General features: G+C 57.3%; 1 protein-coding gene across 6 annotated transcripts in view; it reads right to left on the bottom strand.

Moving 5' to 3' along the window:
* The window catches only part of SEPTIN9 (septin 9), a 165,065-nt gene that overhangs the window by 139,306 nt on the left and 3,293 nt on the right, over positions 1 to 22,466 (bottom strand). The window contains exon 2 of one of the 6 annotated variants that reach the window (XM_060135046.1): positions 9,791 to 9,847. The exons of 3 other annotated variants lie outside the window; for them this stretch is intronic. In XM_060135046.1, the coding sequence (XP_059991029.1) occupies positions 9,791 to 9,847 (57 nt within the window). Of the gene's footprint in view, positions 1 to 665; positions 1,186 to 9,790; positions 9,848 to 22,466 lie in introns of those variants that run through there. 2 more of the 6 variants (XM_060135048.1, XM_060135047.1) reach the window with 2 other exon arrangements.

Genomic DNA, 22,466 nt, shown 5'->3' on the forward strand with positions numbered 1-22,466 from the left:
GCCCAGGTGAGTACAGGACCCCAATGACACCAGCACCTCCAAGTGGGAGTCACCTTGGTCAACTCCCCCAAGCTTCCGGCAGAATAGAATAAGCTCTCTCCGCTGTACGTGTGCATACGCGCACGCGCACGCGCACACACACACACAGGCATTTGCACATCTTGTTTGGGCACCGGGAGCTCCCGGCCCTGTAATCAACTCCCGGGAAGGCACCGAAATGCTATTTCAGGGAGGAGACCAAGGCGGCCTTGAAGACGGACTTTGGCTGGCAGCGAACAAACAAACCACACAGCGGACAAACCACAGTCGGCATCCCGGTGCCGCCACCCCGGACCCCAGCGCCAGAAGCAGGTCCCCCCACCCTTTCCCAGACTTCGGCGCCCACAGTCTCAGCATTCACGGCCGTCTTAAGATGCAAAAGTGGCACATTGGGAAATGAAAGAGAAATTGTGAGGGGACGGAGAGCCGAGTTTAAATAAAAGCCCGACTTAGCGAAGCTTCACTTTTGGAGCATTACGTCCCAGGACCTCAGAACAGTCAAGAGGAAAAGAAATATGTCCACAAAAATGAGTCAAAGTGACCCTTGGGTGCTTATTTCCCGAAGCATAAAGAAAGTTGTGAGTTAAGGGGAAGGGGCAGCCGGGGGAGGAGGGCCGCTTGCCTACCTGTGATCCGGTCTCTCTCCATCACTACGGATATATTTAGCAGCAGGCGGGAGTCCCGGCGTCCCCCTTTCCAGAGGCGTCCTCCCCTTTCTCACCCCGTCGCCCTCCCTCTTTCTGCCTCCTCTCCTCCTCCTCCAAAAACACTCTTTGTCTGGTCTAATTTCTTCAATCTGTTGCAATCACGAATGCAACCAAATTACCACATTTCCATGTGCTGATCATATGTTTGTGCTCCAAACTGAAGTAGCATTGTCTCTTGGAATCGGGAGGGGAAAGGCAGCGAAGGAGAGAAATAAAAGAAGAGGCGGGAGCAAGGGCCGGACGTGGGCCTTGAAAGGCTCCTGCGGTCCCCAGGGTCCTCCGGGCCGAGGACCGGCCGGCGGGGCTTTGTGCGGTGGCTCCAGAGGTGCAGCGTGCGGCGGCTTCCGGTGCCTTCCCTCCACCCCCTCCGCCCCTCCGCCCCTCCGCCCGGGCGGCTCGCTGCTCCTTTTTAATATCCACTTGGAGAAGCTTAACTTAGCCTCTTGGAAACCAGCTCACAGAATCAAATTCCTGGAGACTTCCAGAGTCTTTCATTTCCCCCGGCCCGCGATGCTGCGATTTCCTTTGGTTGGAGCGTTTGAAAATCCTGGTTCCTGCCTGCCCGCCTTCCCTTCCCTCCACCTCTGCCGGCCCTTCACTCCCACCCTGACCCGGCCGGAAGGAGGGGCAGTGGCGCCCCAGGCAGGGGCCGAGGGAAGGTTCAGGAACACCTGCGGGGTTGAGCCCGGAGAAGTCACCCCTGCAGACGCCCGGGTGTGCCGTCCGCCTGCGGAGACAGAGGCAGCTGGCCGTCCCACCCCAGCCGAGAGGGGAGCGCGGGATGGAGACTTCCTGGAAGAGTCCTACCACTTACTCATGAGTCAGTGAGTCTCCAGCTGTCCCCTGGGAGGGAGCGCAGCTCCTCGCCACTGATTTCCCCAGACTCAGCGCCTCTCTGGGAGAGGACATGGGGCCCGGCCGGGCTGGGGGCTCAGCACTGCTCCCTGCTATTCACCTGGGGTCCCGGGACTGCTCAGCTGGCAACTCGGGGGTGGAGGGGGACAGCACGTGGCCAGAGCGAGGGCTGGGGGGCACCCCCTCTGCCCTTTGAGCTTCATTCACCGCAAGGGTTCAGACTGGCAGCCCTCTACCCAAGACACAGAAGCAGGTTTTGTATGCCTAACTGACCCTGTCTAAAGAAAATGTGTATTCGTGCCAATGTTGCAAACGGGCAATTTCACCGAGAACTCCAGATTTTCCTCATCTCTCGGAAAAGGGAGGGCATATAGCCACACGGAATGAGCCTTCCTGCCTGGCCCAAGGGGCCGCCTTGAAGACTACTACCCTCTTTAGATGAAACCGCGTTTTCTGGATTGCTGTGGTCCCCACGGCCCCGTCACTCATTTTCGTTATCTGCCAGCCCCTCCTCCAGGTGACCTCTGAGTTTACAATCCTGCCCTACAGGGCCACATGAGCCACATGTCAACACAAGAGGGCCATGCACACTTCTCTGCTGGATGTCACAAAGTCCCCGTCCCCTCCTGCCCAGGGCAGGACCCCAAATGCAGTCTCCTAGGTAGCAAGGGCATCTTCTTGGGGGTTGGGGGGGTGACACCTTCTGGGAGACACCAAATAGCAACACCCCACCCCCAGCAGAGTCTGCAGGACAGCTCCAAAGGTGGCCGCCTGCACAGTGACGGAAGGTGGGCACTGTGGTAGGCTGAACAGTGGCCCCAAAGATCTCACACCCTAATCCCTGGATCCTGTAAATGGGACCTTATTTGAAGAAAAAGTCATTGCAGGTGGGATTAAGTGAAGGATCTTGAGATGGGAGATTATCCTGAATCAGGGGGTTGGGAGGGTCCTAAATGCCATCACGTGTATTCACATAGAGGGGGGCAGAGGGAGATCTGACACAGAGAGAGAGAAGGGGATGTGCAGACGGATCAGAGAGAGATGTGAAGAGGCTGGCCTTGAAGAGTGGAGTGGTGCGGCCACAAGCCCAGGAAGCCTGGCAGCCCGCAGAAGCTGGAGCAGGCAGGGAACAGCTTCTCCCCTAGAGCTCCCCAGGAGCCCGGCCCTGCCAAGACTTGGATTTCAGACTTCCGGCCTCCAGAACTGTGAGAGAATAAACTTCTGTTGACTTAAGCCCCCAAGTTTGTGGTAATTTGTTACATCAGCCACAGGACACTCAAATAGATACCACAGACAGACTTAAGAGCCAGGGCTCCCTGAACGATGTTTTCTGGTGATTATATTTCATTCTAACACATTACATTAAGCCAACCACCAACAATTAAGTTAGAACAGTGGGAAACAATGGGAATCTTGGAGGTTTTTTGATTTGTTTGTTTAATCTCCTTTCTGATTTTGAAAAAAATATTCCTTATTGTTTTTCTCTGATTATAAACGTACTATATGTTCATTGTATTAGATTTAGCAACTACAGAAAACGTATGAAAAAAGAAACCCCTTTAATGCCACAGGGCACTCTTCGACACCAATTCCCGCTGCGGTGAGCAGGCCCAGGAAGGCCCCACGGAGCGGCAGACCGGGCCAGCTGGGGGGCGGCTGGACCAGGACGAGGAGCCCAGCCGTGTTCTCAGCCACCCTGACCACCTGCTTCAGGTGCCGACTGCACACGCTGTGCGTTTTGTTGCTGCGGCTGGCGCAGCTGCTGAGCACAGCTTGACCTCGGTTTTTCTCCGGCATAGTCTGGCTCAGCGTCCTTTCCCCAACCATGCCTAAAACTCCAAACATTCTGGCCCAAGCGGGGGATAATTTGAAACCGAAAACCTGGCAGCACCGATTGGCTCCGACGGGGCCGTGTTAGTCATGAGCCGCGAAGAGGCCAGGCACAGAGGTGGGGTGAGGCCAGGCAGTGGGAGAAGGGGGCGGCCGACCCCCGCTGCTCACTGAGTCCTGGCTTCGGCACCGACCACTCAGGGGGCAACAGGTCAGCAGGTCAGGGCTCCCCACGTGGCCTCTCCTTCTAGCAGAACAAGACAGGGCTCTGTGGTTACGAAAAACTTTGTCCTGGTCTTTGATTTCAACAAGCATATTAGCATAGTAAACCCGTGAGCAGCCCCAGTGAGGGGGCTGGCTTCTGAACTCAGCACATCCCCACATTGACCAACGCCTTATGCCCTGGGGAGGCAGGACCCGCCCCCCGGGCCACAGTTCTGGGAACTCTGCTCGTGCCAGACAGCAAGCCCCAGCTCCCAGCCACCGGAGCCTGCCCACGTCCTGGGATGGGTACTGTTGCCCAGCAGTCCCTTCCAGACAGTTCTAAAGGCAGTATCTCTACCCTTGAGCCCCACAGACCTGTACCCGTGATCTGCATACTCCCAGCCACCTTCTTTTTGATGTCACCATCACCAGCGAGGAACCCAGTGCGGGGTAAGGAGGAAGAGTGAGGCCTGTTTTATCTTTAAAGACACTGCTATGCCCCTTCCCACGAAGTGCGTGTGCGCGCCCCAGCGCCTGGCTGGGACGGGACACAGAAGAGGCAATCCCAGTGACCCCTGAACTCCCATCACAAGCCAGGAGGCCTGGGCTGGCCCAGCCATGCGGAAAGGGGGCAAGCACTCCAGGTGAATCTGACACAGGCAGCAGGGGCCTCAGGAAGGGGTTGACAAGAGGGGCACAGCCTTGTTCCTGGGGTACATTCTGGGGAGGGGCCTGTGAGGAGGCGGGGGAAGAGGCATTCGGCTGAAAGGACACTTTCTGAGGCTCTGAGCTCAGAATCTCTGCCACCTCTCCCCTCCCCCTCCCCTCGTTCAGGTACTTGCGAATCCTCCGTAATTAGCTCCAAGCTACAGGGGATGCCCACCTCTCACCTAAAAAAAAAGACTTTTCCGTTCATTTCCTGCTCATCCCCAGACTCCATCACACAGTTTGCTTCCCTGAGTTAAAAATAAAGAAGCTGCATCCCCCAGACCCCTCCCGCTGACCCTCCTGCAGTCACTGCTACTGTACCTGCCAGCAAGGCGGGCAGCCGGCCGAGACCCTCCAGGGCCGGCCCCAGTCTGGCCGCCAGCAGCCTTCCAGAGCAAGACGAATTCCGGGCCCGGGGCCTGCTGCATTCCTCTCTGGAATCTTCTCTCCACTTTTTATTGCGCCTCAAGTTTCGGCTGTTCCTAAATAAATACGATCCAGCTACTCTCTGCCCCGGGGACTGCTGCAGGGTTTACTGGTGCAAACAGCCTGGGCCGGCCTGTTGCTCTGGGAGTTCTTCCAGGTCAGTGTGGAAGGAAATCTAGACAATGGAGAGAGGCGGCCCAGACAGGGCCAAATTCCACCGCTAACGGCCCTCGTGCTCAGCCATCAATCCCTGGCTGCGGCCCTGCCGGAGCTGGGGGCTGCCGCTTTATTCCTAAAGGCCCCCAGCTGCCCGTACAGAGCAAGGAGGGTCCGGGGCCGTGGAGAGCAGCGTCCTCGATAGAGTCTGCCCCAAGGCCCCTGGGTTTAAACTCTCCGGAATACACGAAAACTCCCCGAAGAGCTGGTGTCTTTCACTTCCTCCTGGGATCCCAACATTCTGTCTGCTCGGCGGCACCCAGTAAAGTCTCTCCGGATGAACGATGAATCTGAAGATCCAGTGTGTGGGCCAATCCAGACCAGTCCTGCCCAGCAGAACTTTCTGCGTTGACGTAAATGCCGTGGACCTGCCGCGTTCTATACGGCAGCCACGTGTGGCCGCTGAGAGCCTACCGTGGGGCCACTGCTACGGAGGAACTGCGTTTTTCATTTGTATTAAATAAATAATTTCAATGTAAAGACCACCGTGCCTACTGGCTGCCTCTTCTCCTCGTCCTCCCCGGAGACGCGGAGTTCTCCATACATTTCTGCCCCAGAAGGCAAAGAGAAAGTCTCCTTGTCAACCAAGGCAAAAGAAGGCTGGGATTTTTATTTTAAACTTGTTTTTTTGGCCAATCCCCCCCAGCTTCTCCTATCAAGTTCAATTCAACGATGTTTACTGGCTGCCTGCCCTGTGCCATAGAGCACGGGGTGGGGAGGATAGAGGAATCCCCGCCACCCACCTGCTAACGGGACTGACAGGCTGGGTCAAATCACCCTGGAAAGAGAACGGCGTCCAGAGCTGTGACCCCTCCGAGCAGGGAGGGGAGAGCAGGGGTGAGAGGCTAGACAGGGGAGGGGAGCCTCACGCTGGCTTTACCGTTTATCCTATGAGGAGAAGGGAAGCAAGGGGTCTTTTGGTCAGAGGACAACCAGGTCTGTTTTAAAGAATCCCGTGGGTGGAGGCTATCACCCAGGCCCAGGCACACAGGCGGGACTGAGTAAAGCCCCCCAGACACCAACTGGACAGGGAGGAGGAACCTCTGGTGGGGAGAAAGGGGGTGGGGGGTGAGGGGAGACACAGAGGCCTGACTGAGACACGGCCAAGATCACGGGTGGCCCGTCCAAGGGCCACCTGGGGGGATGGTGAGTCGACAAGACCTTGGCCACCTGTTGACCTGGGGGGGCTGGGGTGGGGCAGAGGTCAAGGACGACACCGAGACTTGTCACTTGAGTGCCTGGGTGGATGGCGAGGCTGAAACGTGAGAGAAGTGGAGGAGGGGGGGTGCCAGTGGGAAGGGGGAGTAACAGCTGGGGATGCCTGCGGGGGCCCGGGTGTCAGGTGCACAGCGGCCCAGACTCTGGCGGCCTCTTCCTGGACCAGCTCCTCCACAAAGGACACTCCCTTCCCTCCCTCAGTGACAGAGCGAGCGGCTCTTCTGTGCTGCCCTGGAGAAAGGGTGGGCAACGAGCTGGAGGGGCCCTACCCCTCCTCTGGCGCCTACTGTCCACGGGGGACGACAATGAGTACAGCTGAGTGACAGGACACTGGGGTGGGGCCCTAGCCGGGCCTGGAGCAGGGCCCCTCCCTAAGGAAGGGGTGTGTGAGCCGGGACCCAAGGCGGGGGTGGGGAAGGGGGACACGGGGGCACCCCCCGTAAGGGCAGGGACACAGCGCAGACAGCGTACTAGGGAGCTCCTTGTGTGGGTGGGGTGTCGATCACAGAGGGAAGGGGCCCTAGCTTCCTGCGGCTTCTGTAACTAATCACCACAAACGGGCTTAAAATAACAAGAAATCGATTTTCCCACAGTTCAGAGGCCGAAGTCCAAAATCAAGGTGTCAACAGGGCCGCGGTCCCTCCAGCGGCTCCGGGGAAAATCCCTCCTTGCCTCTCTGGCTTCTGGTGGCCCCAGGCATCCTGTGGCATGTGGCTACAAAACTCCAATCTCTGCCTCTGTCCCCACGCGGCCTCCTCTGTGTCTCTCTTCCTATAAGGACCCCAGCCACCGAATTTAGGGCCACCCTAACCCAGCATGACCTCATCTCCAGGCCTTTAACTAACCTGTAAAAGCCCTATGTCCAGCTAAAGTCACCTTCTGAGGTTCTGAGCAAATATGAATTGGTGGCGGGGGTGTGGTTCGGCACTGCTGAACCCACCACTCAAGGGATGAGGGTGGGACTGGGGCTCTGGCCACCACCCCCCAGAGGTACTTGAAGGATGTAAAGCAGGACCCGGCCACACACCAGATGTCAGGGCAGAAGGAGAAGGCCCCAGGGATCCCAGCCAGGGGACAGACGGGATGGGCTGGACAGGGCAGCAAGGAGGTGAGGAAGCAGATGCAGGGGAAATGCCATGGGTGCCGTGGGAACCAGGGCAAAGGTCGGCCAGCAGCGCCCGGGGTGGCTGCTCATAGCACGGAAAGGGGGTGAGGGTGGGTGAGCAAAGAGGAAGGTCACTTGGGAGGGCCCGGGGCAAGCGTCCCAGAGCCCAGGCAGTCTGCCCAGGGGAACACACACAGGCCCCGGACCCATGACAGTGGGTCCAGCAGTGTCTGTAAGAGAGGAAAGCTTCCATGGGCCTCCAGCAACAGGCCGAGGGGGCAAAAACTCTGCCCCCCTGCACAGAGGAATCCCTGCCTGCCCGAGGTCAGAGCAAATGAACTAAGATACACGGAGCTGCGTGGATACATCTCAGTCGTCCCATCTCGGGAAAAAGCAAAGGGCAGCAGCTGACTCCCCTCAGACACATGATGCGACGCTGCCGGGGTCAGGAGCAGACGGCGAGTCGTCTGCAGACACACAGCACACGGTACAGACACACCCGGCAGCGAGCAGTTCTAAATTCAGACGGCGGCTCACCTCGGCCGGAACAGGGTCACCCAAGCTCTTGGGCTGCACCTGTAACACCTTATTTCTTAAGCGGGATGGTGGGTGTACAGGTATCTTACTATATTCTTCACATATTTTTATATGTCTAACAATTCTATTTCTGGGGGGGAAAAAAAAAGGCCAGAGTGAGCTGGTCAAAGGGTGACCGTGGGTGTAGTCTGGGCTGACGGACTGTGGCTCACGGCGGAAACGGCCATCTCTGGCCCAGTCCCAAACCCAGCCTCGTGAAAATCTGAAATAAAGGAGGAAACACCACGACGAGGGCCCTTGGCCTTCTGGGGAGGAGACGGGGTGCAGGGTCCAGACACGGGACAGAGGTGTCTGGGAGGAGGGGAGGGGACGGCAGCTCCGAATGGGGGCATTCTGTGAGGTCAGAGGGACTGGGGGTCCAGGAAAGAAGGCTGCCTGGACCAAGGTCTTGGCCGCAGGGAAGCAGGGGTTGGAAAAGGGAGGCAGGAAGAGGAGGAGGGGTGTCTGGGCCGGAGCCCACAGAGGCCCCCAGAGAGTGGGTTTCGTGTGTCAGCAGGCGGTCCCATGCGAAACCCAGATCACAGCTTTGAGCTTGGGCAAATTATGCCTTAGGCTTCCAAGCAGAGCCGTGGTCATGGCTGCCAAGTGCTGATGGCACAGAACTGGCCTCTCTGAGCACAGGGAAGTAATGCCCAGAGGGAAGCTGTGTTCTTGCAGCCCCAGGCGCCGGCCTCCTGAGACCTCATTCCTGGAACGCAGGCGTCTCCCCCAGCCCATCACGCCGAGGGGCCCGGAGACGCAGCCCAGCAGCTGAAAGGGAGGGACATGGAGAGGCAGACAGCGGCAGAGGCCAGGGGCTCCGAGAAAGGCTTCCAGGAACAGAGCAGCAGCCGGGCAGCACAGTGGTTAGCAGCCCAACGTGTCTGCAGGGGGCGGGGCTCCCGCTTAACCACGGACGTGAATCACTCACCACCCCAAGGCCTCCAGCCGGCGTCACCCTTCCCTTCCCACACCCGGCCCGTCCTGTACCGCAAGGGCCTCCTACACACTCATGTGGACGTCCAGCCTGCACATCACGTGCCCCGCACCTCACCACTCCCAGCAAAGAGCCACCATCGGCCACCACACGGGCCCGAGGGTGCCCAGCCCACTGGCGGGGGCTGCCTCTGGAGGACACACTTGGGAGAGAGGCCGGGCTGCCCCAGGGGCATTTGGGTTCAGAACTCTGGGGTCCCAGAGAGCCAGCATGGGCTCGGATTGTCTAATTTCATAACCACTAGCCACAAGTAGATATTAAGTGGGAATCATAAGTCAGTTAATTCTATGCAAATGAATGAATAAATAACATAGACAATGTATACCTCAGGTGCTCAATGGTCACGTGTGGACAGTGGCTAACGTACTGGACGATGCAGACAGGGAACACTTCACTGACACAGAAAGTTCTACTGGACAGGGTTGGTCTAGAAGGTGGGGCGTGGGCTCCGGGTGGGCACATCCCCTCCTGCAGAACAGCTGCTACGTCGCCATTATGCCCCTCTGCCCGTCCAGCCCGGGGTCTGACACCCAGCAGGTCCTCAACACACTTCTCCCACCTCCTAGGGGAGGCGAGTCCCTTCACCTCTGGGCCCCAATGTCCTCTGACAAGAGACCACGGACCAGGCACAGCCCCCGGGCCTGGCCGCTGGACCTGACAAGAAAGACACAAAGCAGGCTCCCGTGCTGGCCACGCCGGGGTCTGGGAGGCCAGAGCCGCCCGCCCGGTGGGGAGGAGCTGCACAGGCCCCGCCCCCGAGGCTCCGAGGTCGAGAGGCGGAGCTCCACACCCCCTCCCCACTCTGCCCACCCAGGCCAGGCAGTGGTTGGGAGAGTCTCTTTGGAGCACGTGAGCAGTAACTCCTGCCCCAGACAAACCAACGGGGCCAAGGCTGACCTAGCCACTTACCCGGGCCAGTCGGGTCGCCAAGCTTCCGGAGACGGCCGCCGGAGGTCCGCGTGACTCCTAAAGACAGGGCAGAGGGCAAAGGTCACCTGAGGCCACTGGGCGTATTCTCACCTCTGCTCCTGCCAGGGGCTCCAGAACCAGAAATCCGTCCCCTGTGGGGCCAGAGGCCCCAGTCCTCCCAGGTAACACCTGGCCGCGGCAGCCACCGCCGTCCGGATGCGCGCCAGGTACTGGGTCAAAGCCTTGACACACGTTCCCCCACCTAACATAACCCTCAGTACTCCACTTTGCACATAAGACGGCCAAGTCTCAGCGGGGTTGAGTCACTTGTCGGAAGCCACACAGCTATGAGGAGCTGAGCCCAGGATAAAGACAAGTCCCTCAAACTCCAAAACCTGGGCTCGGCTCCTGCGTGCGGGGCTGCCGGGACTGTCTGCGGGATGGAGAGGCGCTGGCATGGGTCAGGCACGGGCCAGCCCCCGTATAACCTGCACCCACCTTGTTGGGAATTGGGGTTTCCCTGTCCCGGGGTCTGTAACATGGAGGAAGCCGGGCTGGACTGGGGAACATGGAGGACGAGCCGTTCTCTCCCCCGCCCACCAGGAGGGAGCCCCAGATTAACGCGGCCTCGTGCCCCTCCACACACACCACTCGGCCCAGCATGCAATGCTTGGGGAGGCTCAGGGCAGGCAAGTCCCAACTCGAGCAGATTTGCTGAGGTGCTAAGCCGGCCAGACTCAGGAGGTTTCTAAGAGGGAGTGGCAGGCGGCCGTCCTATCATTGCCAGGTCACGGTGCTCTAGGGTCTGCTGCCTGGATGACCAGGCCGTCCTACAGAGGACGGCAGGGACACCCACGTTGGCCCAGCGGAGGCCTTCCCCATGGACAGCAAGACGCAGTGGAGAAGAGCCTGCAGAGCCAGAGGGGCCCAGGTTGGACCCGCCTGCAGCCTCCGTCATCCAACATGCACCCAGAACGCTGGGGTCAGTTGTGCTAGCTCCTCCCCTGCAGTCCTCCAGACAGATTATTCATTCATTCATTCATTCCACAAACCCACTCTTAAACTATGACCAACCAGGAGTGAATGCAGTCAGCTATGTTTCAAAAGGTTCCAGAGCCCTGAGCAGGGCAGCCTGCAGACCCGGTCTCCCCGTCCAGCTCCCCCGGGACACACGCGCTCTCCACATCTGCAAGATGACTCAACAGCTGACAAGACGGGAGAGGTCTATCCTTCAGGGCCTGGTATTGACAGATACCTGCCACTAAGCCCTGGCCTCTTTCCAGGCTGGGGAGGACGCCAAGACAGCCCCAGTTTTAGCTGAACTCACCCACCACGTAAACGACACTGCAAGAGATGCATGTGACATGCGGTTCTGATGGGGGTGTGAACACCGGGGCCCGGGGTGACTGGCGAGGCTTCGAGGAGACGGGGGGCCAGGAAGGGGGGTAGCAAGCTGACCCTTGAAGGAGGGCCAGGTGGACACGGGGCTCTCACAGCCACTTCCAATGCCAAGGCTCCATGACAACCACGGGCTTTACATCCATTCTCCCACTCACTCAACATGACCATCCCATGAGGCAGGGGCTACCACCCCCATTTCACACATGAGGGAAGAGAGGTTCAGAAGCCCTGAAGCCGTCGAGCCTCCTACAAAGCCCCCAGCCCCACCCCAGCCACGACGGGGACCATGATGGTGGACTGCACGTATCAGTTTAACTGGATCTTGGGGTGCCCAGATGTTTGGCTAAACACTACATCTGGCCCTGTCTGTGAGGGTGTTTCTGGATCAGATGAACGTTCGATTGGTGGGCGGGGTAAAGCAGGTCACCTCCCCAGTGAGGGTGGGCATCTTCTAGTCCCTGGAGGGCCTGAACAGTACAAAAGGCAGAGGAAGGGAGAGTTCTCTGCCTGACCACGTGAGCTGGGGCGCCCGTCTTCTGCCCCAGGACTGAACACCAGCTCCCCTGGTTCTCAGTCCTCAGACTTGGACTGAATCCACCAGCGGCTTCCCTGGGTGTTCAGCTTGCAGACGGTAGATGGTGGATTCCTCGGCCTCCAGAATTTCATGAGCCAATTCCTCATGATAAGTCTCTCCCTCTCTCTCCCCTATTGGCTCTGTTGCTCTGACGAACCCTGACTATCAGCGGCCTCACACGACAGAGATGGGAGCATCCTTCCCCAGTGCCCACTTGACACTGATGCGAAGTCCGCCCCCTGCTGAGCGATGAACGCTCCATCCTTCCTCAAAAGTCCAACCAGAATGGTGACTCCAGGCTGGTCCTGCCAGAGAGACAGGCTGGATGGACCAAAGCCTCAGACCTGCGGGGGGCAGGAGGGCCCAGCGTCCGGCTCCCAGACCTGACCGCCCCTTAATACCAGGATGGTGACTCCAGGCTGGTCCTGCCAGAGACAGGCTGGATGGACCACAGCCTCAGACCTGCGGGGGGCAGGAGGGCCCAGCGTCCAGCTCCCAGAACTGACCGCCCCTTAAGACCAGGAGAGGGCAGGTCCAGAGTGGCTCTGGTGGGGCTGCCCAGGGCTGGGGAGGAGAGGGAGGTGGGGACAGGCACAGGTCCCAGGGCTGTTGAGAGGGTAGAGGAGTGAGTGTGGGTATCCCCGGCCCCAGCTCCAGCCTCACTTCCACCATGGCTGTGACCTCCCTCCACACGCCTAACTGGGATCTGCACTGCATACAATGATACATGAGAACCCTCAACATCTGTCCCCCGACGCCACACATGCGCACCATGAGCTACTTAGGGGTCAGCTGTCTGGGCTGAAAGTGGCACCAGTGAGCGACAGCTGAGCCCATAAAGCCAGTGAGTCCCCAGTATGGAAACAGCCTGGCAAAGGAATGGAGAAGGATCGGCCACACATTCCTGGGGATCCAGTCACTTCCGGCCGCGCATCCCCCCAAGGCCAGCTGGGCGCCCACCCTCGCCCCCGCCTCTGGCTTCTGGACAAAGATAAAAATGAAGAGGGTCTGTTCAGGTTAAACCCCAACCCCAGGCATCTGATCCCTAAGAACCAAAGCCACGGTCGGGGTGGAGACACGGTGATGAGGAAAACAGCATGTGTCTCAGATTTCTCCGGTCGAGTTAAGTTTTATTTACACTGTTTATTTTTCAGATTTCCCAAAACGTGCAGCTGGTGCCAGGCAGCCCCTGGCACAGAGAAGACGCCAAGCCTGCTCCCTTAATAAAGAATGGGAAGCAGCCGCCCGGGGTTCCCGCGCTCCAACCAGCGTCCCGCCCGGGGCCGCCTCCACCGCAGCCCTGGGACAAACCCCAGAACGAGAGCAGCTGCAATTCAGTTCCTTGGACCTAACTACTGAGGTCTGTGTCGGAGACCAGCGAAGAGGTAGCCAGAAAAGCCTCCAAGACATCTAAAGGCTCAGTCCTTCCAGTGGAGAACTGAGTTATTTTTATGTGATTTTTAAATAAAACATACTCGGAAAGAGAGGAGATGATTTGAAGTTCAGCTCTCTGGCGACATCCCAGACCAAATTATTTGAGTTCTCAGAGGCCAAGGAGGCAGGAGAGCCTGCAGTCAGATGAACAGGGTTCGAATCCAGACCTTGCCAGGCGCTCCCTGCAGGCCCCAGGAAACAACCTCCCCTTTCCAAGCCTCAGCTTCCCCATCTGCAGAATGGGGACAGAGATGGGGATTACTCACAGGCGACTAAGACTAAACGAGGTCACACATGGTAGGCACGTAGCACAGTGCCTGGCACAAAATGAACGCTCAGTAGATATTATCACTATTGGCATATTATATATTACATACTAATATAAATTATTATTATACGCCAGCCACATACACCAGCCTGGACCCAGGGATCTACAATCGGAAATTAACAAAGCTTGGCTGCCCTGTGCTAACACATTAGACAAAATGTAAGTTATAACCAAGGCACCTTGCATGTTATAGCCAGGATACTGCTACCCCAAGAAAGGCTACCAGGAGTCCTATTGGACTCCCTCCCAACTACGGGAAGCTGAAAACCCTCCCAGCCTCCAGGATGGACTGCACATTACAGGAAGATGGGGGGTGGTGGGGGGCAGTTTCTGCGATCCAGAGAAAACAGTCAGGATTTGGGGGGACTCAGAATCCCGGTGCCCTCCCACACCTGGCCACACCAGAAACTCCCCAACTGGTGTCTGGGCTCACTTAGGCCAGGGCAAAGGCCATTTCACAGATATTCATGAACTACAGGCCAGTGACAAACACCAGTCAGGTTTCCCACGTGGAGGCCACGAGATTAAAACACACTTCAGATGAGATGAAGCAAAGAAGACAGGAGAAGCGAGTGGGGAGTCCCTGCTGGCTGGTGTCCCACTGAGAATGAAAAGGCAGCATTTCAAATAGGAAAGAAGATGGCCAGACAAAGAGATGGGGCTCCTTGGTCCTGGAGAGAAAGGGGATGATGCTGGGCAGGGGGAGGAGACCTAGGACGCCCTGGGGAGCATTTCCTGGTAGAACCAGCATTCGGGGTGGGGAACCACCACTGCAGCTTGACGGCAGGGCCCACCTCCAGGTAAACAGTCCCATGCCCTCCCTGCCCCTTCGCCACAGAGGGGCCCCACCAGGCACAGGAGCCTGGCAGACCTGTGCTGGCCCCGCGTCTAGGAGCCTGGATGCCCAGCTTATGGGTGTTCCCCTGAGCATATAATTTGGGGAGCCTGGATAAGAGAGAGAAGGATACAGTTACTGAGAAGACCTTTTGTCTTTTCCTTTCAGCCAAATTTTTATGATAGATCCTGGTATTGTAAAATACAAGGTTAAACGGGCACTGAGACTCTAACTAGACTCCGGAGTTAGGGGATTATTATTATTACGTTAATGATGGGGAACCCACGCACCATCATCCTCTCCTACTGGAGTCGCAGGCACTGTCCCCACCCATAATCAGGGTGGCCGTCCCCAACCCTCCTGGGGCCTCACACAGCCCAGACATCTTAACCCAAGGACAGGGGCAGAACAGGAAGCAGGTGGTCTCCAGGGGAGGGTGACTCGGCCCCATGCGCGCACACGTGCACGCACACACACACGCACACACGCACACACACACACACACACACACCCCCTTCTGCTCTTGTGCCGGCCATGAGTGGTGCTGGACAGCCCTTCCCAGCCAGAAAGTCACCATTTTCTCAAAAGGGAGTTTTGCAGGAAGGGGTGCTATGCAAACTCGTGCACAAATACCCATTTTCAGTAATGACAGGAGCTTATCTACAGAAAGGAATCAATTCTCAATTTTTTCTTAAAAATCATGAGAGTCCCTCCAGAAAGGATAGGGTCACCAGGACCTCGGCCAGGAGCCTCCTGCCTCTCTGGCTGCCCCCAGGAACACAGTCTTCCCCTTTCTCCTGAGGCCAGTGGGGAGCCAGCACTGGTATCCCACTCTCAGGCCGGGGAAGCACCAGCAGCTCCTGCATGTGGAGGGCTCTGCCCAGCAGGCAGCGGCATCACCAGACGGCCAAGTCCATCACATGACATCAATGCTGACCAAGGACCCACAGAGCCCTTCCCGTGAAGGTTCACCAGTTGGGCGTCTGGACTCTGGGTCCCACTCCCATAAAAGACATTGCCATCTAAAATACACAACACTCAGGTAAATCTGAATTTCAGATAAACAATGAATAATTTTAAGCGCAAGTGTACTCCGCATTCCTCGCCCTTCCCAGGCTCTCTTTAGTGGCAGAAGAGCGGACCTCTGCAGGCTGAGGTCTCCAGGTCCCCAGGTCTGTAGCCTTTCGGCTGGATTCAACCTATAGGACGAGACTGGAAGGTGGGAGCCAGGGAGAACCAGGGTAGATCTCTCCCCCGCTTTCTGCCTTGGAAGGTTTCTCCAGCAGCCGCCAGGCAGGCCCACCTTTGTCCAGCCTCCCGTCAGGTGACCCTGGTCCCCGGATTCTGATAACACGCCTTCCTCTCTCTGATCCTCTGATTGCAGGTGGTGGGGTGCGGTAGTGGCTCCCCCAGGCTCATCTCTGGTTGTCCCCGGGAAGCTACGGAACCTCAAGCACCAGAGCCCTTGGCACGTGTGCATCCGTTTCAAGGCACTGAGAAGGGCCACAGCGTTTTTGTAAAACTGGCAACACAGAAGATATTTTAACCCCCATCAGTTAAGATTGCTGTCTCTTTCTTCCCTGAGTTCCTGGCCATCACCCTTTCTCCTGTGTAAGGTACCAGTGGAGGGGTTGTTGGCATGTGGGGGCTCCTGCTAAGGAAAAGTTGAATTGGAAAGATATTTAGCTTGAATGTAGTTGGGTTTTATTTACATAGTTCACAGTTATTTCCATGCAGAGTTAAGTGACGGCTCGTCGCCCCAATGTGCAAGGCCAGGAGTACTCCTTCCATGGACTTTCCCAAATCTGTCTACTGTGCAGAATCTGAAGGGATAAGATAGGAACGTGTCCTGCAGTACCTGGTGCCGGAAAGACGTGGGCAGTGGGGGACAGCAAGATTTGAAACGCATGGAGCCAGAAGCTAGGCTATGGGAAATGATTCCAATCACCAGATATAAAGTTGTAAGCAGAGAATTCAATCCTCTTCAATGTCGACTCAAAACAGAAAGTATCTCTGGTCAGAAAGAAATGCAATAATGCATCACGTGCATGGCCCATATGGCCCATACTTGTCTATTTCTTTCTGGATGGGAATCACATAAAATGGAATTTACCAGAATTCTTGTGTTTGTAGGGTGAAAACCAGCAGCAGTACCACAAACTCGTGAGTTAAGCCACGCTTTTTCATGCAGCCCAACTACCAAAAGTAAAAATTAACTTCTGAGTAACTAGGAAGATGAATTTACTTTCTATTCATTCAACAGAAAATGATATTACATAGTCATCATATAAAGAAGTGATCAAAGAGCATGCAGCCAAAAACATGTAGGGAAAAAAAATTACTTTGGAGATCGGACAAGTAGTTGATTGATAAAAAACACTGTTATTTTTCTGGATTTGGGGACGCTTATGAAATTTGCCCGCTGTTTAAAACTTATAATTTGCTGTTACTTCTTTTCTCACTCGTAACAAATAATCCCATTCGTACCTTCAAAGAGCTGTATAAACCCCACCCAACCCTGGCTGCCTCCTTATGCTTGGTTTGGCTTTTCTATCATCTGTACATTTGAGTCCTTCTGTTCTAAATCCTGGAGTGGTTTCTGTTTCCTGGTTAGACCCCGGTTCACACGCCATGAACAGACTGCACAGGTGAGGAAGACGAGCAGACTAACAAAGTAAGGCCAATGGACCAAGGGGGAAATCGTGGATAAGGTGCAGGAAGGTTAGCGATCAGAAACAGCTGACAACAGCAAAGGGAGCCGCAAGGGGACGCCCCAGAATACGGGAAAGGCTGCATCAGTCTTCAAGCCCTTCTGTTTAATGGGCACCAAGTCGCCAAAGAGGTACACGTGTTTCACTCAACCTGTCGACGGTCGTGAGATTATAATGCAAGGATATATTAATACATAGAGAGAGGTGCAATTAGGGACTGAGGGGCAGAGGCCCTGGGAGGGAAGATGGGAGGGGAGGGGAGAGAAACAAAATAGCGGCCTTGGAGGGTCGGCCCGACAGGCAGCACTGTTGACTGGCCTGGGGAGCCTGGAGATTCCAGAAGAAACCACTGCCCAGGTAACCCGGCAGCAGAACGAATGATCTCCAGGAGAGGTGGCTGGTCACCTGGGGGCAGGTGGCCCATCGCCAAGACTAGAACATTCAGGCTGGCCCAAGGAAGCAAAGAGACACCTCCTAGGGTACATGAGCATCCAGTAGGGGCCAAAGAAGAGAGGGAGAGAAGGAGAGGCAGGGCGGGGTCGGGGGAGCCCCTGGCCTTACACACCAGTCAGAGAGAGAAATCACAGACCGTGGGCAACGGGCAGATCTTTTAAAGGACAAGTAAACCCTGGGACTTCTCAGTGGCTCTAAGCAGGCTGATAATCAGGGCAAATGGCGTTTTCTGTTCCTTAAACCTCTTAATAAAATGCTGTGTTAAGAACACTTATTTGGGAGGCTTCCCTGGTGGCGCAGTGGTTGAGAATCTGCCTGCTAATGCAGGGGACACGGGTTCGAGCCCTGGTCTGGGAGGATCCCACATGCTGCGGAGCAACTAGGCCCGTGAGCCACAACTACTGAGCCTGCGCGTCTGGAGCCTGTGCTCCGCAACAAGAGAGGCCGCGATAGTGAGAGGCCCGCGCACCGCGATGAAGAGTGGCCCCCGCTCGCCGCAACTAGAGAAAGCCCTCACACAGAAACGAAGACGCAACACAGCAAAAATAAATAAATTAATTAATTAACTCCTACCCCCAACATCTAAAAAAATAAATAAACAACATTGGTTGGAAAAAAAAAGAACACGTATCCAGCCAGCTCATGTCTCACAGCTATAAGCACGGCCACTGCAACACCTGCGGCTCAGCACGGCAGGCGCCCTCCGTCAGGGTCACGGGTGCACATCACCAAGGAAGAGCGCCAACGTCAGCAGAACGTTAAGAGCTCTGGTGAGAGGATGGCTAAGTGAATTCGGGAACATCCTCTCTGAAGAGCCGTTCAAACTGTGATCAGGGAATCCACGTGTGAGATCTGATTTCAAGTGAAAACAGCAGAGTTAAAAACGATTTGTGCAGGGCTTCCCTGGTGGCGCAGTGGTTGAGAGTCCGCCTGCCGATGCAGGGGACGCGGGTTCGTGCCCCGGTCCAGAGCCTGTGCTCCGCAACGGGAGAGGCCACAACAGTGAGAGGCCCGCGTACCACAAAAAAAAAGAAAAAAAAAAAAAAACGATGTGTACAGAGAATACGCAACTCTGTGAAAAAAAAAACTTACACGCCTTTGATAGTTAAATCAAACGATGCATCCTGTGCATGTGGAAACAAGTACTAAAGGGAACAGAAAAAGCAATGTTGTAACCGATGCGATTGGAGAATTTGTCCTTTTAATTACCTGTTCACACTGTTTGGTAACGAGTAATGAACAAAGTGAACAACCAAATAAATAAAGGCAAAAGAGAAAGAAGAGATACATGGTCTATTTGAGAAAGACTTCCTTTAAAAACTAAAGCACGGGCTTGGCGGCTAGAGTGTCAATCCCCAGCTACCAGGAAGGCGCTGCCACCAGGACGACCCACTCCCCGTTGCTGAGGGGTGACCACGCCTCAGGCGCCTAACATTGACGAGAGATCCACCACCTCCTCCCCTCCAGTCCCATGCCGCCGCCACTGCGTGTACTCGGCTGTTATTCCACCGCCTGGTGTCCCCACGGTGTCTATACCGGGTCACCTCTGCACAAAAACCCACCACCTGTCCTTCAACACACACGTTGGACCCCGTAGCTAGAGTCAAAGTCACGTGCTCATTAGTGAGTTTTGCAAACCACCCTCCACAGCCCTCCAGGTGGATTAGCCTAGTCCTCAGGCTGGAAGATGACAGGGGCTGGATTTAACCCACTTCCAAGTGGCTTGGGTTACAGAAGCATTATTCTCCCGCTGGGCCCTGATCCTGGTGGAAACAGAAGGCACAGTCCGGGGAGGGCTGTGAAAGCCCCAGGATGCAGATCAGATCAGATTGATCTGCAGGACAAGCCCGAGGCGGCCTGCCAGCTGCCCCTTCCCAGGTCTTCCTGGTAACCACGCTCGCTGGGAGTGATCCCCAGCCCGGGCAGACAGTCTCCACTGCTGCCCCGACACGCCTGGCCCGGCTGGGACAAGGGGCCCAGGCACGGCTCTCAGGGAGGTCTAGGGTGGATGTGGCCAGCCCCCAGTTCCCAGGTACAGCCTTGGGGCGCCCGGGGGGGCCCAGTCACAGCCAAGGCTTCACTGCATGCCCTTTAAGAGTCCGGGGAGAAGCTCCCCAGGAGCCAGAAAGAGGGTAAGGACGACTCCTCCCTCAGCCCTGCCTCTGAAACCCTGGGCCAGGGAGGGCGCTACTCCCCAGGGAGAGTGATCTGGCCCTTCTCGCCCCACCCAGCACTTCGAGGGGCCCCTGGGAAGCTGGGGTCCACACATGCAGGCCGGAGCGGCCATTCAGGGTTCCTCTTCCCATCACAAAGCCAGCATCGCTCAGTGGATGACCGTGACTCTCATTCCTGCCAGAGGCAGCCTGGGCCAAAGGCCGCCCTGCGACCCGGGATCATCTTACTCTCCCCGCCGATGCCCCTTTTCCCGTCCCGGAGGCCTGCAGGATGCCAGCAGTCACGCTTCGCAGAACCAGGTCAGATTAGGCCTGGAACAAAGCTCAGTTGTTGCAAGGCTTCCAAGAGGCCGCTGACAGCAGGACGCCTGGAGCCGCTTTGCCCGCTGTGGGCAGCGGCTCAATGCCCCCCTTCACGTGGGCTGCAAAGGGACCCAGGCCCAGGGCGGGCACAGGGAGATAAGACAGAGAGAAACTGGGCTGGGAGCAGAGTGCCACACTCTGCCCAGGAGACCCGAGGCCAGGCCACCCTTCCAGAGCAGTGCTGAGAGCCACCAGCATGCAGGAAGGACTCAGGGGCACCCGGCAGACACTTCTGGAATGAATGACTGAACCTACAGGGAGACTCAAAACAGGCCAGGGACCTTGGGGAGATGGGCGCCCCCCAGCTCAACCTGGCTGCTGCAGCTTCTGGGCCCAGTTACAGCTGCCCAACAGGGAAGGGGCAGGGACAACCAGCCCAGCGGCCTCGGGGACACTTCAGTTCTCCCATCGAAGCTCAGTGCGCCATGGTCCCAGGCCTGACCGCAGTACCCCCGACCCCAGGGCCCTGTGCCCACCAGGACAGGCTTCCTTTGGATAGTGCTTCTGGACCAGGCAACCTCTGGCAGCTGCCACTGAGACTCTCTGGCCGAGGTCTCTCCTGGAGCACAGTGGGGGCTGTGATCTTGTGCGCTGCACGCCCACACAGGTCCGCAGGGGGCTTCACCCGGCCACTAGCACCCACCGGTCCCCCATAAATGCCCCAGCAATGCCTAGGGCCGGGGTGTCCCAAAGTAATAGTTTCAACAAGGGTGTAGGAGCTCAGCATGTCACCTCCCTCCCCACCCAACCGCTCGCACCCCCCAGGCCTGGGGTCTCTCTCTCCAGCCCCCCTCCCCCCAAGGCCACCAGCTGGATCCGCCCAGGAACTGGCACTCACTTGTCGTCCCAGGGCCGGGCCCTGCACTGCTGTTTGCTGAACGCTTCTTATCAAGTACATCTTAAGCAAACTTCAGAGCCCATGCAACGCGGCTCATGGACAAACAGCAGGGCGTGCGGAAACGAGGTCCCACTCCCAGGCCCCATCCATGTGGGATGAGTCTCAGAGGAGGGCAGCCCCAAAAGCTGGGTGGAGGATAGGAAGTGCCTTTTTCCTGCTGTTGGGGTCCCTGGGGAGATGTCCTCTGCTGCTGACACCCACACGGGAGCTCCAGGCACGTGGCCAGCCCGCCCTTCCACCTGGACGTAAACTCCAGACCGCTGCTCCTGAGCAGCGAGCCGGTGTCCCTTCTGCACCTGTCCTGGCTTGAACTGGTCACCCGGGGGGGTTCCAGGAGGAAGGTGGGCTGTCTCAAACTCAGGCACGTTGCCAGGTGCGTAGCACTCAGTTCTCGGAACCCCTCTGGGCAGGCTGGGGATAGGCTGACGGGCAGGCGACTGTGGTCTGGGGTGAGCCGGAGCGCCGGGCAGACAGGAGCTGGCCTCCCTCCTCTGCAACAGGCCGGGAAGGATTCAGGCTCTGCCAGCTCCCCCAGAACTGGGGGATCTCGAGGTCCACGATCCTGGGCACGAGTCCAAGGGGGCCATGGACTGCCTGCCACAGGTGGCTCTTCGTCTCCGCCCAGGTCCCTGCAGGAACCGGAGCAAGCAGGCTGGGGCATGAGGAGAGGGAGGCGGGCCAGCGGGAGGGGGCGCAGGGCGAGAAGGGGAAGGAACCGGCCTTCGCACACTCCCCTCCTCGCCCTCACCTGGGGCTAGCGCTCTGGGGACGTGCTCTCCTCTCCTTCCCAGAACTCAGCTCCCGGAGCGCCGGGCGGGGAAGGCCTCTCGCTGGCTAATCTGCCTAATCCGCCTCCTCTGGGTGCAGCCTCCCGCCTTGCCCAGGCCTCTGAGTCGCTAGTGCAAGAGCTTTTTAACCTTTGGTGGGCCAGGTACCTCTTCGGGGATCTCCCGAAAGCCACCAAGCATCTCCCAGGTGCACACTGGTCTGATTCTACTCCCCATTTCTGTGGCTCGGGGGCCTCGGCTATAAGCGTCTGCGCCACTGAGAATTCCCAGGAGAGCCAGGGCCACTGAAAGGCAGGCTCCACGTGAGCTGGGATGCAACCAGAAGCCCCAAGCTCAGGACACCGGAGGGGTGCAGAGAGCAGCCCGCTCTGACACCAAGGGGCTGGGGGAGAGGCCACCCTCCTGGCCTCCAAACCAGCAAAGGCCCAGGGAGGGTGCCGGCAGCCCCCAGGCATCCTGGCAAAGGCGGTAACACGTCCTTCCAGCTGTTGATAAGGACAGTGAAGACAACAGCAGGAAGTTACGGATGGAGAGGCATTTTCAAGCCTTTTACCCAGCAATTCATTTCATCTTTACAACCAGTTGGCATCCGTCCCTGTTTAACGAATGAGGCAAAGGAGACACCCGAGATCAACCACCTTGCCCCACATCGAGGAGGTACCAGCCTACGGTTGAATTCAGGAGCCCGTGCTATGAACCACTGGGCCACGCCGCTTG

The sequence above is a fragment of the Lagenorhynchus albirostris genome, chromosome 20 (genome assembly GCF_949774975.1).
Source record: "Lagenorhynchus albirostris chromosome 20, mLagAlb1.1, whole genome shotgun sequence".
In the NCBI taxonomy this organism is placed as follows: domain Eukaryota; kingdom Metazoa; phylum Chordata; class Mammalia; order Artiodactyla; family Delphinidae; genus Lagenorhynchus; species Lagenorhynchus albirostris.